Source organism: Bos mutus, chromosome 2 (assembly GCF_027580195.1).
Source record: "Bos mutus isolate GX-2022 chromosome 2, NWIPB_WYAK_1.1, whole genome shotgun sequence".
Classification (NCBI taxonomy): domain Eukaryota; kingdom Metazoa; phylum Chordata; class Mammalia; order Artiodactyla; family Bovidae; genus Bos; species Bos mutus.
In genome coordinates this window covers 1,837,897-1,852,478 of record NC_091618.1, presented here as the reverse complement: position 1 = coordinate 1,852,478, position 14,582 = coordinate 1,837,897, and the positions used below count along the sequence as shown (strand labels likewise).

General features: G+C 55.1%; 1 protein-coding gene across 1 annotated transcript in view; it reads right to left on the bottom strand.

Moving 5' to 3' along the window:
- Positions 1–3,844: 3,844 nt before the first annotated feature.
- IGSF21 (immunoglobin superfamily member 21) overlaps positions 3,845–14,582 on the bottom strand; it is a 277,958-nt gene continuing 267,220 nt past the window's right edge. The window contains exons 7-10 of the mRNA XM_070379196.1: positions 5,728–5,813; positions 5,192–5,384; positions 4,744–4,782; positions 3,845–4,016 (exon numbers count right to left, since the gene is read on the bottom strand). Coding sequence (XP_070235297.1) covers positions 3,943–4,016; positions 4,744–4,782; positions 5,192–5,384; positions 5,728–5,813 — 392 coding nt within the window. The 3' untranslated portion in view covers positions 3,845–3,942. The remainder of the gene's footprint in view (positions 4,017–4,743; positions 4,783–5,191; positions 5,385–5,727; positions 5,814–14,582) is intronic.

Genomic DNA, 14,582 nt, shown 5'->3' with positions numbered 1-14,582 from the left:
TGCTGAGATGCTGATGCATTTTAAGGGCCGTGGAACCCAGCGCCAGAGCTGTTAATAGGGCAAAGTGATTCCAATTTCATGCCTACATGGGCTTCCCTCTATTAAGGTAAAAAGAAGAAACAAATCTTGTTTTATTCCTTCCAGAAAACAGGCAAAGGCATTGTGCAGCACTGGCTTAGGTAGGATTGCCGGCAGGCAGCAGGGGTGGCAGCAGGCGGCTCGTGTGAGACAGAGCGGGGCTTTGGGGAAGAAGGAAGAAGGCTGAGGGGCAGGTGGTGCTGTGCGGTGGTCACTGCCGAGCTGGCCTGGGTGTTGACACTGATGGATCTGAGAGACCTTTCAACACTCAACAATCAACTTCTTTGCTGTTGCTGGCAAGATGCAGGCAGGCAAATATGTATTGTGTGAATGGATCATTTAGTTGTCACACTTTTAAAAGAGAAATTGCCGTGAGGAGACATTTGGGCTTCCCCGTTGAAATGAGAGTATGTGACGTGGTGGATGGGAAACCAAGATTCTAGAATGTCAGGTTCAGAGTGTGGGGCTGGGGTCGATTGTGAACACAGCCCTGCTTCTGCCTCCTGACCTGTATGCACACACTATGCCGGATGGTTCTGCAGTTCTCACCCAAAAGTGGAATCGATTACGCCATCCCTTAAATCCAGGCTGGCCATATAGCTCATGTTGGCCAAAAAATCCCAAAAAACAATGCAGTGGAAATGGCAGAGGGCACATCCCCCAGGTCAGTGGGATGTGATAGGTGTGGTCTCTGCCCCCGTGGGCTTCACCTGTGGCTCAGTCGGTGAAGAGTCTGCCTGCAGTGCAGGAGATGCAGGTTCCATCCCTGGGTTGGGCAGATCCCCTGGAGAAGGACACGGCAGCCCACTCCAGTAGTCCTGCCTGGGAAATCCCATGGGCAGAGGAGCCTGGTGGGCTACAGTCCATGCAGTCGCAAGAGTCAGACACGGCTGAGCAACTAAACCCTACCACCATGCCACTTCGAGGCCTGAGCCTGGAAAACATCCTGGGTGGCTGTGCCAGTTTCCTATCCACCAACTTGGAGGCTCAAAACAAGGCAAATTTATTCTCTTAAGAGAGTCCTGGACGTGGGAAGTCTGAGATGAGCTGGACAGAGGGAAACTGTTGGCGGGCTGGTTCCTTCTGGAGGCTCAAGGGGGGAGTGTTTCCCTGCCTGTTCCAGCCTCGAGGCTGCCTGGATTCCTTGGCTCATGGCCCCTTCCCGGCATCATGACGAGCTCTTGCTTCTGTAATCACAGCTCCCCTACTTGCTGCTTTCTTGTCTCCCTCTTATAAGGAACCCCTTGTGATTGGACCCACTTGGATAATCCAGGACAATCTTCCCAGTTAATCCTAAACTCCTTCAGTTAATCACATTGGCCAAAACCCCTTTTGTCACATAAGGTAACATATTCACAGGTCCTTGGGGTTAGAATGTGAGCATCTTAGGAGACTCACAGACTTAGAAAACGAACTTATGGTTGCTGGGGCGGGGGGTGGGGAACGGGATGGTTAGGGGGTTTGGGATGGACGTGGACACACTGCTGTCTTTAAAATGGATAACCAACAAGGACCTACGGTACAGCACACGTCATGTGGCAGCGTGGATGGGAGGAGCTCTGGGGGTGCGTACTGCTGCTGCTAAGTCGCTTCAGTCGTGTCCGACTCTGTGCGACCCCATAGATGGCAGCCCACCGGGCTTCCCCGTCCCTGGGATTCTCCAGGCAAGAACACTGGAGTGGGTTGCCATTTCCTTCTCCAACGCATGAAAGTGAAAAGTGAAAGTGAAGTAGCTCAGTCGTGTCCGACCCTTAGTGACCCCCTGGACTGCAGCCCACCAGGCTCCTCTGCCCATGGAATTTTCCAGGCAGGAGCACTGGGGGTGTGTGGATACATGTATAGGTATGTCTGAGTCCCTTTGGTGTTCACCTGAAACTGTCACAGCATTGTTAATCAGCTATACCCCAAGACAAAATGAAAAGTTTATAAAAAAACTTTAAAAAGAGCATGAACGTCCTTGCAGGGTATCACTCTGTGCGCCGCTCTCATCCTCCAGCCCTCTCCTCTGCCGTGCAGATTCCAGAAGCCGCATGTTGCAGAGGACTGCCCAGACTGCCCTGGGCTTTTCATGAGCCCCAAATAAATTTTTATTGTGTTAATCAAGTAAGATTCTGGGGTCAGTGTGTTACTGCAGCCCAGCTTCTCCTGGCTGAATAACACACGCTTCCAGGTCTCTCCTTGGTGACTCTCAGGTCTGGTCCATGGCTCAGAGAGGCCACCCTCCCCCAGACACTCTCGGTCCTTCCCTCCAACAGCTGAATGGCTTGGCAAACCGTCTAGTAGCTGAGTAAGAAGTTCTGGAGCCTCTACCACTGACTTACCTGTGACCCTGATTGATGCTGGCCTTGGCCATGTGACTTACTCTGGCTGAAGAGAGTGGACACGATAGGCTGATGCCGTGACTGTACTTGCTTGGCTTGCATTTTTTTTCATGAGCTTTGATGATCCACCATAAGAGGATCAGCCACCACCTCCCTAGCCTGGGCCCCAGAGCAAACACCCAGGGAGGAGACCCAAGTCCAACCCCAAGCCTGGAATCCAGCCCAGACAGCCTCTTTCCTGAAGCAGGGCTGCCCAGCTGAGTGCAGACTGCTGTGCTGTGCTCAGTCCTGTCTGACTCTTTGTGACCCCATGGACTGTAGCCCACCAGGGTCCTTGGTCCATGGCGTTTTCCAGGCAAGAATACTGCTGTGGGTTGCCATTTCCTCCTCCAGAATCAGACTAGATCAGCTGAACCACTTCATCCTGAACATGAACATAATTGTTCAGTTCAGTTCAGTCACTCAGTTGTGTCCGACTCTTTTCGACCCCATGAATTGTAGTACGCTAGGCCTCCCTGTCCATCACCAACTCCCAGAGTTCACCCAAACTCACGTCTGTCGAGTCGGTAATGCCATACAGCCATCTCATCCTCTATTGTCCCCTTCTCCTCCTGCCCCCAATCCCTCCCAGCATCAGAGTCTTTTCCAATGAGTCAACTCTTTGCATCAGGTGGCCAAAGTACTGGAGTTTCAGCTTTAGCATCATTCCTTCCAAAGAACACTGAGGCCTGATCTCCTTCAGAATGGACTGGTTGGATCTCCTTGCAGTCCAAGGGACTCTCAAGAGTCTTCTCCAACACCACAGTTCAAAAGCATCCATTCTTCGGCGCTCAGCTTTCTTCACAGTCCAACTCTCACATCCATACGTGACTACTGGAAAAACCATAGCCTTGACTAGACAGACCTTTGTTGGCAAAGTAATGTCTCTGCTTTTGAATATGCTATCTAGGTTGGTTATAACTTTCCTTCCAAAGAGTAAGCGTCTTTTAATTTCATGGCTGCAATCACCATCTGCAGTGATTTTGGAGCCCCCCCAAAACAAATTCTGACACTGTTTCCACTGGAGAAGGGAATGGCGAACCAGTATTCTTGCCTTGAGAACATAATTATTAATGCCTGTTATTTCATGCCTCTGTGATTTGGGTTGCTTTGTTATGTAGGGTCATTGTGGCAGGAGCTGACTATCACACCGGCCCTGAGGGAGCTTAGATTTCCTGAGTCTCTGGCAACCTCCCACGCCTGGATTTGGATGAGACAAGGCACTGCCCTTGCACCCCACCTCCGGGAAAGAGCATGCCGTCTGTCACCCTGTCACTGCCTGACCCAAGGCTGCATGCCGGGAGGCGCCCTGTTGCTGCTATAGAACATGAAGAATACAGAGCCACAGACGGAGGTGGGGAAAAGTGTTCTATATTAATTAAATTGACCGAAGGAGCCAAGACACGGACAGAAAGAGACTAAGAACAAGACTGGAAATAGTTTAAAAAAGAAAGGAAAACCGGTTGCAGAGATGCCAGTGCCAGATGGAGTGGAGGCCGCGCCTTCACGTCAGCTCCAGGACCACTGTCAGGGCGAGCACCAGGGTGAGCCGGACGCCAGCGGGGCCAGACGCGGAACCTGTGCAGGGGGCGGCGTCAGGGCAGGGGCCCCGCGCCGCCTCTCTCGGGGGTGTGGGTGGGTGTGGGCCCTGGGGACCACGGAGCTCCGGAGGGCCCCAGATGAGAGTCTGCCCTTCAGCGCTGGGGTCCGCTGGATTCCAGCCCCAGCCCTGCTGTCGGTCCCAGCTGACTGTGTGTGATCCCTTCCCTGTCCCAGGCCTGCTGGGCTGAGGCCGGGCTCCCTGGGGGCCCCCAGGACCCTGCAGTGCAGACCAGGAATATGGGGGGATGCATCATGAAATGTGGGGTCAGCTCAGTGCGGGGAGGGGAGGGCTGCAGGCCTGGGAAGGGTATCCGGGCCCCACGGGCTGGTCTCCAGGTCAGGGCCAGCCTGGAGACAGGGGCAGCATTAAGGACCCTGCTGAGGCATTGGTCTGTGTGCCCAGCATCCTGCAAAGTGGCCAAGGGCCCCAGACCACAACCCCAGGGTCAGGGTTGAACACATGCTCTTGGGGTCATGGAAGCTGGTCCCAGAAAGACCTGGTCCCTGGAGATCCCTGCTGGCTGCTTAGGGGTACTGGGTCCCCCTTAACGGCTTTAGTGCCCACTCCTGACCTTTGACCCAGACTCTGCCCAACTAGAGGACAATCACTCGCCTAAGGCCTGAGGGAGGGGCAAGCGCAGGCAAAGGGAGCATTTGGGGGACCAGAGCTTTCACGCTAGAAGCTCCAGGGTTGGAGACTTACCATTGGAGTCTTCTGTTCCTCTTGGGATATTCGGGTTTTCTGTCGGGAAGAACAGAAAGAGAAGTAGAGCACGGACAGCATTCAGAACTTGGCAAAGGAGGCCCCTTATCCAGCACCTGCTGAGCGCCCGTCACCACGCCGCTCAGGGCAGGCACGCGGCGTCTGCGGGCTGGGAGGTACTGGCCCATTCTACAGATGGAGAGACTGAGGGAGGGGAAGCCGCTTGCCCGGGGTTGCCCCGTCACCGAGTGGGAAATCTGAGATTGGAGCCCAGGGCTCCCGAGCTCCAAAGCTGCTTTTGTCTCCCCCGCAGCGCTCCAGTGCCTCACTGCGTGCGCCTCCTCGGGGCAAATTTGGGGAACTCAGGCCCCTGATGCGCCCACCTCGTTGGGACAACCCCACCCATCCCTGGGTAGCCCTCCCGATCCCCTGGTCTGGCGCAGCATACCAAACACGATGAGCCGGGTGTGCGTGTCGGTGGAGCCCAGCGGGTTCTGGGCCATGCAGCGGTACATGGAGCCGTTGAGCTCGGCGGGCACGCGTTCCAGCACCAGCTCCTTCCCGTCAAACTCGGCGCTGCCGTCCAGGAGGCGGCTCCCCACCCGCGTCCACGTGAACATGGGCTCCGGGAAGACCTCGTTCTGTTGGCCAGAGCAGGGGAGGGCGGAGTCACAGGAGGACCCTTCCTGCCAGAGCGGGAAGGTGGCCAGAGGTAGGGCCTGGTGGGGCGCGGGTAACACATTCTCATCGACGGGTTGGGATCGGCTGCCCGGAACCTTGGGAAGAAGAGGATTCTAGGGCTGAAAAGAAGGTCGAGACCACGTACCGCGCGTGCTCTGAGCTGCAGATGGGCGGGCAAAGCCGACTCTGCCGTCAGGCAGATTCGGAGACTGGGGCCCGCTGGCAGTGCTGGAGGTCAAGGGGAGGGAAGCTGGGGCCCCGCCCACCTCCCGCCCCCTCCCAGCAGATCAGAGCCAGGCTGACCTGAAACCCGTGGACCAGGATCCTCACGGTGTCCCCGACCCGGGCTCTGCTGGGCGTCATCATGATTTTGGGTCCTTTGGGGGCAACTGTAAAGGAGGAAAAGGCCGGGTCAGAGGGCTGTGTGTTTGCGCGGGGGAGAGGGGACTCGGCAAGGAAAGGAGGGGCGGAGGAACGGAAGACAAGGCTCCCATCCAGTGCGCTCACTCACACACAGTTCCCGAGCCCCGGCTGAGAACTGGGGACTTAATGGCACCCAGAACACACCCCCTGCCCTGGTGGGGTTCACTCTCAGTGCGGGCAGAACACAAGCACCAGCCGGTGTGACAAGACGTCAGATCAGAGACGCCCTGGGAACGGGGAGTCGGGGATGCCCCAGGGAGGTGCCACCTGGAGATGACTCAGCAGCAAACAGGGAGAAGCCTGCTCCAGCAGCCAGTACTGCTAGAAACTCAAACTCCTATGAGCACTCAACGCTTGTGAGGGGGGTCTTGCCGTGTCGTCCCCATTGTACAGCTGAGTTAACTGAGGCGCAGGGGAAGCAATTTGCCAAAGGTCACACCATGAGCAAGCACCAGGGCCAAACGTCGGGGCGCGTCATTCCTGCCCCAGAGCACTTCCTTCCAGGTTAGTCTGACCCACGATTTTTTTTTTTTTTTTGGAATCTCTGGATTGGACGTGAGGGGAAGGTACCAAAATATGAGGGGAGCCGTCTCCTTCCTTGGGCCTGGTCTGTGTCCTGATTCTCTTCCCCATCTGGCATCACTTCTTTCAAGCCCCTTAACGTCTCTGAACTTGGGAGACACGGCGCCCAAGGCGGGCCTAGAGACTATCAGGGGAGGAAGAGCCACGGAGATCACCGGGTTCTTCCTCCCAGGTCTCAGACCGGGAAACCGAAGCCCAGGGGTTCAGTGCAGTCCAGTCGCTCAGTCGTGTCTGACTCTCTGCAACCCCGTGAACTGCAGGATGCCAGGCCTCCCTGTCCATCACCAACTCACGGAGTTTACCCAAACCCATGTCCATTGAGTCAGTGATGCCATCCAACTATTTCATCTTCTGTCATCCCATTCTCCTCCTGCCCTCCTCAATCTTTCCCAGTATCAGGATCTTTTCATTGAGTCAGTTCTTCACATCAGGTGGCCAAAGGATTGGAGTTTCCACTTCAACATCAGTCCTTTCAATGAACACTCAGGACTGATCTTCTTTAGGAGGACTGGTTGCATCTCCTTGCAGTCCAAGGGACTCTCAAGAGTCTTCTCCAACACCACAGTTCAAAAGCATCAATTCTTCAGTGCTCAGCTTTCTTTATAGTCCAACTCTCACATCCATACATGACTACTGGAAAAACCATAGCCCACGGGTAACGAAGGGGTTTATCCAAGGTCACCCACAGAGCCAGTTTCTCCTCCCGTGGCTTTCACACCAAGCTTCTGTCTGCCAGATCCTTCCATCACTCACTCGTTCATCCAGCAAGGAATTACTGAGCCAGCTGCTCGGCAGGGTTGGGGACACGGTGGTGATGGAGGCGTGTGCCTGCTGACACGGAGCTCACACTTTGGTAGGGGAGACATTCGACACAAAGTAAGTAGGTGAACAAGAGCTTATCAGAGAGCCATAGCATCGTGGAGACTCGGACCAGTGGGGAGTCAGGGTCTGAGTATCTCCTCCTCTGAGCTGCTATGTCAGCTGAGAGGAAGCTCCCAGAAAGTGTTCCAGGTGGAGGGAACAGCCAGGCCGTGGTGCTGAGGTTGAAGGTCGGGGGTAATGGGGGTGTGGGCTGGGCCAGACCCTGCAGATTTCTGGGCCAGGGAAAGAGGTAGGCTTTAGATCGGACTGCCTTGCTCGTGTGCCTCTCTCCGCGAGCACCTTCCAGGGGTGGCAGCAGGAGAAGAGCTTTGTCACCAGGCTCTCGGGCTGCCCCGGGATTTCCTCATCGGCCCCACCAGCTCCGGAAACCTCTCTTTCCCACTCAGAGCTCTCAGAGAAGAACTCAGAGCAGCTGGCGGACGCGAATGATCTCCCAGGCACTGCCAATTTCGTTCTCTGAGAATGACACCAAAGGACTGTTAATTAAATCAAGAGCAAGACATCTGAAGGGCCTCATGGGGAAGAGAGACGCGTCAGGGGGAAGAGCGGGCCCGCGCCAGGGGACAGAGCGATGGGGGAGACGGGGGCGGTTCCCACTGCTGCGTCCACCATGAGGAGAGGAGTCCCTGTGCGCCCCGGACCAGTCCCTTCCCCAGTTTCCCCAAATGCAGGATGGGAACAGCCACGACCACCCTTGCCCGCCCACCACGCTGGGCTGTTAGGAGTGCTGGGAGACGCTGTGGGTTTGAGGGCATTTGTCCAGCACATCCTGAGTGCCAGGCATTCGGTTAAGCAACTTGGGATGCATGATCTCATTTAAACCTCCAGCGTCTTGAGATTGTCCTCATAAGGCAAGGACGGCTTAGGGGAGCCGAGTCACTTTCTCGCCTTTTTCATGAACTTCAAGCGCGGTCAAGGTCCCTTCGCAGGTGAGGAGCGTTGCGGGCGAAGGTCTCTCTCCTTGTCCTGCACGGGCGGCACGGTCCCGCTGCAGCCAGCAGGGGGCATAGAAGAGCCCCCCCCCTCCCCCGCCCCCCACTGCCCCGTGAGCAGAAGGAGCAGACAGCTCCTGGGTCAGACTCCCAACTGCCGGCTTTTCTAAAGGCCCCGCCCACCCGCTTCAGGCCGGCCTGGGCTTCCTGGCCCCCAGGAGAGGGAGCTCACATTTATCAGGCGCCTGACACGCACTAGACTCCGTTCTAGGACCGTCCCCAGCCCTCGCCCTCATCCTGATGCTTACGGAGCAAGTTGCCATGAAACTCATTCTGCAGGTTACGTAACTGGCTCCCAGGAGGTCAGACAGCGAAGACCTGGCCGGAGCAGGACCCGAGCGTGCATCGGTCTTTAGAGGGGCGCTCAGAGCCCGGGAAGCTGCTTGCATGTGGGCAGCCAGACCCCTCCCCTGCTGCGCTGCGTTCCCGGGTGGAGCCAACCCTGAGGGGCATGGGGTGGGTAGGTGAGGGGTCTGCTCTGCCCTCATACCTCCGGGCCTGACCCTGGCAGCTGCCAACCAGTGAGAGCCTTGGTGGCAGGCAGCCCCTCTGACCTGCAGCAGGAGCTGCTGGGAGGCCAGCGGCCACCACCCACACCCTTCCACTGCATGCTGACGCCCTTCAGCAGCTCCTGACAGGCTGGTCCTGGGCCCGCTCTCCTGCCCCTAGAGCTCATCGCTGAAAAGACCCACAGGAAGGTTCTCTGTCCCTGACATCTCCTTCCTCTCAATTCCTGGACATGTGGAAAGAGTGGGAGTCTGGAGACCCAGGACTGAGGCCTGTCTTCCAGTCCCTGGTTACGTGATTTGCATGAGTCGGTTCAGCTCGTTGGGCCTCAGTTTTCTCCCCTGTACATGGGGAGAATAGGCCACTCCCCCACTCTTTGAGAAACTGTTCTGAAAATGACAGTGAGTGGGAGGGACGAGACAGAGATGTGAAATGGTGTGCATCTGCTCAGGGGCGTGCATGAGATCCCGGTTTTATAACTGCTCTCTTTACTCCCTCAGCATCGTGCTGCAATACTAGCCTTGTGAAATCTCGTGGAAAAGCTCTTCTAGGCCCTTCACTGTGGGAGTTCTGGGTCTTCACGAAGACAGTCATCTACTCACTCACCCACCTACTCATCCACCCACTTACTCATCCATCCATCCATCCATCCCTCCAGCCTTCCAAGCATTCATTCTGTCCATCCCTCCATCCACTCATCACTCCATCATATTATTCATCCCTTCACCATGTCCCCCATGCATCCATTTATCCATCTGTCATCTGTCCAGATACCTACCCATAAACCTGCTAATCCGCTCACCCACCCACTCATTCACTCATGTGCTGTATCTGGTTCTTTACTGGACACCTAATCCGTATTGGCCACTATGCAGGGCAATGTTGGGGACACAATAATGAATAAGAACAGTAGCCTGTACTCACTGAGTCCTTACTCTGTCACTATGGGAAGCACTTTGGATGCACCACCTTGTTTAATCTTCACTGAGCCCTGTACCGTGTGAATAAGACCCTATCCACATTCAGCTTAAATTCCAGTGGAAGATCCAGGCAATAAGAAAACATATCATGTACTCGCATACGTGCACACTCAGTCACGCCTGTCTCTTTGCAACCCCATGGACTGTAGCCCCTCAGGCTCCTCTGTCCATGGGATTCTCCAGGCAAGAATAGTGGAGTGGGTTGCCATGCCCTCCTCCAGGGGATCTTCTCGGCCCAAGGATCAATCCTCCCTCATCTCTTGCATCTCCTTGCACTGGTAAGTGGATTCTTTTTACCACTGAGCCACCTGGGAAGCCTCTCATACACTTGCAGATGGAGATAAATGCAATGCCAGAAAACAAGCAAGGGAAGGATTTCGAGGGGGCCAAGACGAGACCGGGAAAGAGAGTTCAAGTGAAGAGCCTTTGGGTAGAAAATGTGAGCAGAGACCTGAGTGAAGGAGGGGTTCAGATTATCTGGTTGTTCCAGGCAGAAAGGAAGGACAGTGCAAAGTCATGGCGGTGGGCTGAGCTGGGCATGCTCAGGGAAGGGTAAGGAGAACCCTGTGGCAGGAGCAGATGGAGCAGAGGAGAGCGTGAAAGATGAGCTCTGTGGGGGTGCAAGTTTACACAGGATGCAGTCTGTTTTGGGTTGCTTTGTTTGACTTTCATATATTCTTAAATTGTGATGAAGCTCGCAGAAGGGAAATGCGCTGTTCTTAAGAACACAATTTGATAAACCCTACTCCATGTGAACACCTGTGTAACCACTCTCCCGGTCAAATTCGAGAACGTTCCCATCCCCCCCAGAGGTCCCCCGAGACCTCCTCCCAGTCCGTCTCCACCGTCCACAGGTAAACGCTGCTCTGATTCCTGTCCTCAGAGGTCGCTTCACAGGTAAACGCTGCTCTGATTCCTGTCCTCAGAGGTCGCTTCACAGGTAAACGCTGCTCTGATTCCTGTCCTCAGAGGTCGCTTCACAGGTAAACGCTGCTCTGATTCCTGTCCTCAGAGGCCGCTTCTATGTCCTAGCAGCTCCCACAAACAGAATCGTGCGGGGTGCACACTGCCGCACAGTGTTCTGAGCTTCTCCCACGCTGTTGGTGTCTTAGGAGTTTACTCGTCTGTGTTGATGAGAAGTGAACACACAAGTCTTTGTGGGTGTTCAGTCGTGGGTGACTCTGAGACCCCGTGGACTGCAGCCCGCCAGGCTCCTCTGTCCATGGGATTCTCCAGGCAGGAGTACTGGAGTGGGCTTCCACTGAATCCTCCGTGGGCTCTTCCGAACCCAGGGATCGAACCCACGTCTCTTGCGAGTCCTGCACTGGCGTGTGGGTCCTTTACCACCAGCACCACCGGGGAAGCCCCAGGTCTTCGTGGGCGTATGTTTTCCTTTTTCTCGGGCAAGTATTTATGAGTGAGATTGCTGGGTCATAGGCCAGAGAGGAGTCTTCTTATCTTTGTGAGCAGCTACCAGTTTGCAGAGCGGCAGTGCTCTCACACACCCCGCGCGGTGTGAAGGTTCTTACTATCCCACATCCTTGCCAGCATCTGGTGCTGTCCATCCTTCTACTGCAGGCATTTTAGTCATTGTGAACAGTATCTTACTTAGGTTTTAGTCTTTATTTCCTTAATGATGTTATTTATATACCTTTTTATATGCTGATTGGCCATTTGTATATCCTCTCTTTAAAAATTTGTCGTTATTGATCTGTAGTGGTTCTTTATATATTCAGGATATAAATCCCTCATCGTGTATCTGTGTCGAGAGTATTTTCTCTCAGTTTGTAGTTTGCTCCTTCATCTCACCTCATTTCATTTTCTTGAAAGTGTCTTCTTAGGAGCAGAAGATCTGAATTTTGATTAAGTCCAATTCACCAATTTTCAAATTTGCATTTAGTGCTTTTTGTGACCTTTTTAAGACATCCAGTGTCACAAAGATATATTCCTGTGTTTTGCCCTAGAAGTTTTTACGATGCTGGGTTTTACATTTAGGTCTGTGACTCATCTCAGATTAATCGTGTGTGTGCAAGGTAGGGGTCGGTTCATCTTTTCCTTAAGTGTACCCAGTAGTTCCAGGCCCACGTGTTAAGAAGAGTTCTGTCTTCCCCCTGAACAGCCTGGGGGGACCTTTGTCAAAAATCCATTGTATGTGCGTCTGTTTCTGGACTGTCTTCTCTTCTATCAATCTGTCTACCATCGCAGTGTTTTGGGTGGGTGTGTACGTGGATTTATATTGTAGATCGGTCAGGGTGGAGGATAGAAAAGGACCTGAGCGGGAGCAGAAAGGCCAGTTTGGGGCTGCTGCACGGATCCAGCGTGAACTGCCAGTGCTTAGATGGGGAGGGTGGACAGGAAACCATGAGGCGGGGTGGCGGTGGGGTCGATTCTGAGGGGGAGCTGCCAGGGAGCTGGGTAAAGGACCCCCTGCAGAGCAGGCGCCCCTGACCCAATTCCTGGGTCAGGAAGATCTGCTGGAGAAGGGAGAGGCTACCCACTCCAGTGTTCTTGGGCTTCCTTGGTGGCTCAGGGGTAAAGAATCTGCCTGCAGTATGGGAGACCTGGGTTCGATCCCTGGGTCAGGAAGATCCCCTGGAGAAGGGAAAGTCTACCCACTCCAGTGTTCTGGCCTGGAGAATTCATGGACTGTATAATCCATGGGGTCACAAAGAGTTGGATATGACTGAGTGGCTTTCACTTTCAAGGATGGCTTGGCTGTGGGGTAGGAGGAAAGTGGGGAGAAGTGGGTGACTCCAAGCGTTCTGGTTTGATCAATGGGAAGAAGGTAGTTGCCGTCTCCTGACACGGACTCTAGGAGCACCAGGCCTCTGTCTTCCTGGGGACAGTGGCGTCTGAGCTGAGGGGCATCCCTGGCAGGGGGAATACTACAGTCCATAGGGTCACAGAGTCGGACAGGATTGAGGCAGCTTGGTGCGCACACACGCACACTCACAGGCATGCACACACACGCATACACACCCACACACGTGCGTGCACACACACGCACACACACACACACACACAAAGGGAAAGCACAGGGAGGCGTACCCCAGCCCTTGCCGGCCTGACCTTTAAAGTCCTGAGCAGCTGATTGGCACGTGTGCCCTGAGGTCATCTCCTGCAGCGTGCTTTCTCCCCGCCATGGCCAGAGTGCAGGATGCCTTGATCGTGTGACACACAGACCCTCACTCAGGACCCCTCTGGCTCACACCACCATCCACTGGCCATAGCCACTGGCTCCCTGGCTCCTCACCACAGCCACACCAGTGAGCAGTAGGGCGCAGTGGTTAAGAGCATAGGCTCTGGGGTCAGACCTGGCTGGGTGACCCAAGGAGAGCTGCTCTCAGCCCGGGTCCCCTCACTTATAAAATGGGGATATTGATGGCATCGCTCAGTCACCTCGTAGGGTCCCTGCAAGGAGATCTTGTGGGGAAAGCATCTGGAACAGAGCCCGGTTCCAGGGTACACCCCACACATACACCAGCTTTTCCCGCTCAGAAGGTCAGGAAACGAGGCTCAGAGTCCCAAAAAGCTTGAGACCCTACCAACTGGCAGTGGTTGAGATGAGACAGGAAGCCAGGAAGCCAGCCTGAGGGTCTCTTCACTCACACAGCTTATTTGGCCCCTTCCCCTGGGTGGCCCTGCCGGGTCCCCTAACCCCGTGTCCGTCATGTCCACTGCCTGTGAGTGGGCCTTTCTCTTGCTCTGGTGAGGACAATTGGGGGTGCACGTCAAGGTGGCTCCACTTGGAGGCAGGAACCATCTGGAACCTAGGGCCGGGCAGGCAAGTGCTCTAATGTGGCTTGGGTGGGCATCAGGAAGACTGGGCACAGCACTGCTCCATCACGGGGATGGAAGCCAGCTGCTCAGAAGCCTCGTCTGCTCTCAACTTTCTCATTCTCTTGGGGTGGGCCAGGGAGCCCTCTCGTGGGAAGCCAAGGCTTTGGCGAGAGAGGCCAGGGGTGGCCTCCACGGATAAAGCCTCCTGATGAGAGGTTGAGGCTGCTCTGACTCCCAGCCTGGAAGTAGACTGTATCTTGCGGACAGGGAGGCTCAAATGCAAGAAAGCACTCTGGGAAGGATGGAGGGTCCAGAGAAAAGGGGGGCGGGGCTGCCTGGCAAAGTGGGAAGGCTGGGAGAGGGGTCTGGGCACGCTCTGCATGGGAGAGACCCTGGCGCCTGACACAGGGCCTGCCCACAGCGGGTGCTCGCCGAGTTTTCCTGGCATGAAGAGCAAATTGTACTCACAGGGCAGGTGCCATGACAGCAGATGCCCGAGGCAGCTCAGCGAGTGGAGGCTAGGGGCAAAACACGCTGGAGCCGCCCCGCCCCACTCACCGCGGACAGCACACTTCACCTTGTGGGTCTCAGTTGCCTCCTCTGTATGGGACACTGCTAGCCCTAATCTCATTCAGTGACCACGGGGGTTAACAATCGGGTATCCGCTGGGTTCGTACGAGGAAAGCGATGGTCTGTGGTATGTGGTAGGTGTTCAGTAAATGCTAGTTAGCCGTTACGGTCATTTTCTGTGTGGGCAAGTGGCCTCTGGGAATCAAAGGGACTTTTATATGGGTCCTCAGAGAACTAACCCATAGCCAGCAAGGGTGCCCAGCTCTGGGGCTGGTAGGTTCAGTGGCTGGCATGGGGGAAGTGGAGAAGGCACCAACAGAATGGCTGGAAATTCCAGCTCTGCTGCTTATAAGTTTGTGGCTCAAAGGAAGGGATCCCACCAAAGTGAGGCTCGGTTTTGCTCACCTGTAAAATGGGCCTGCATGGTAAACTGCCTGTGAAG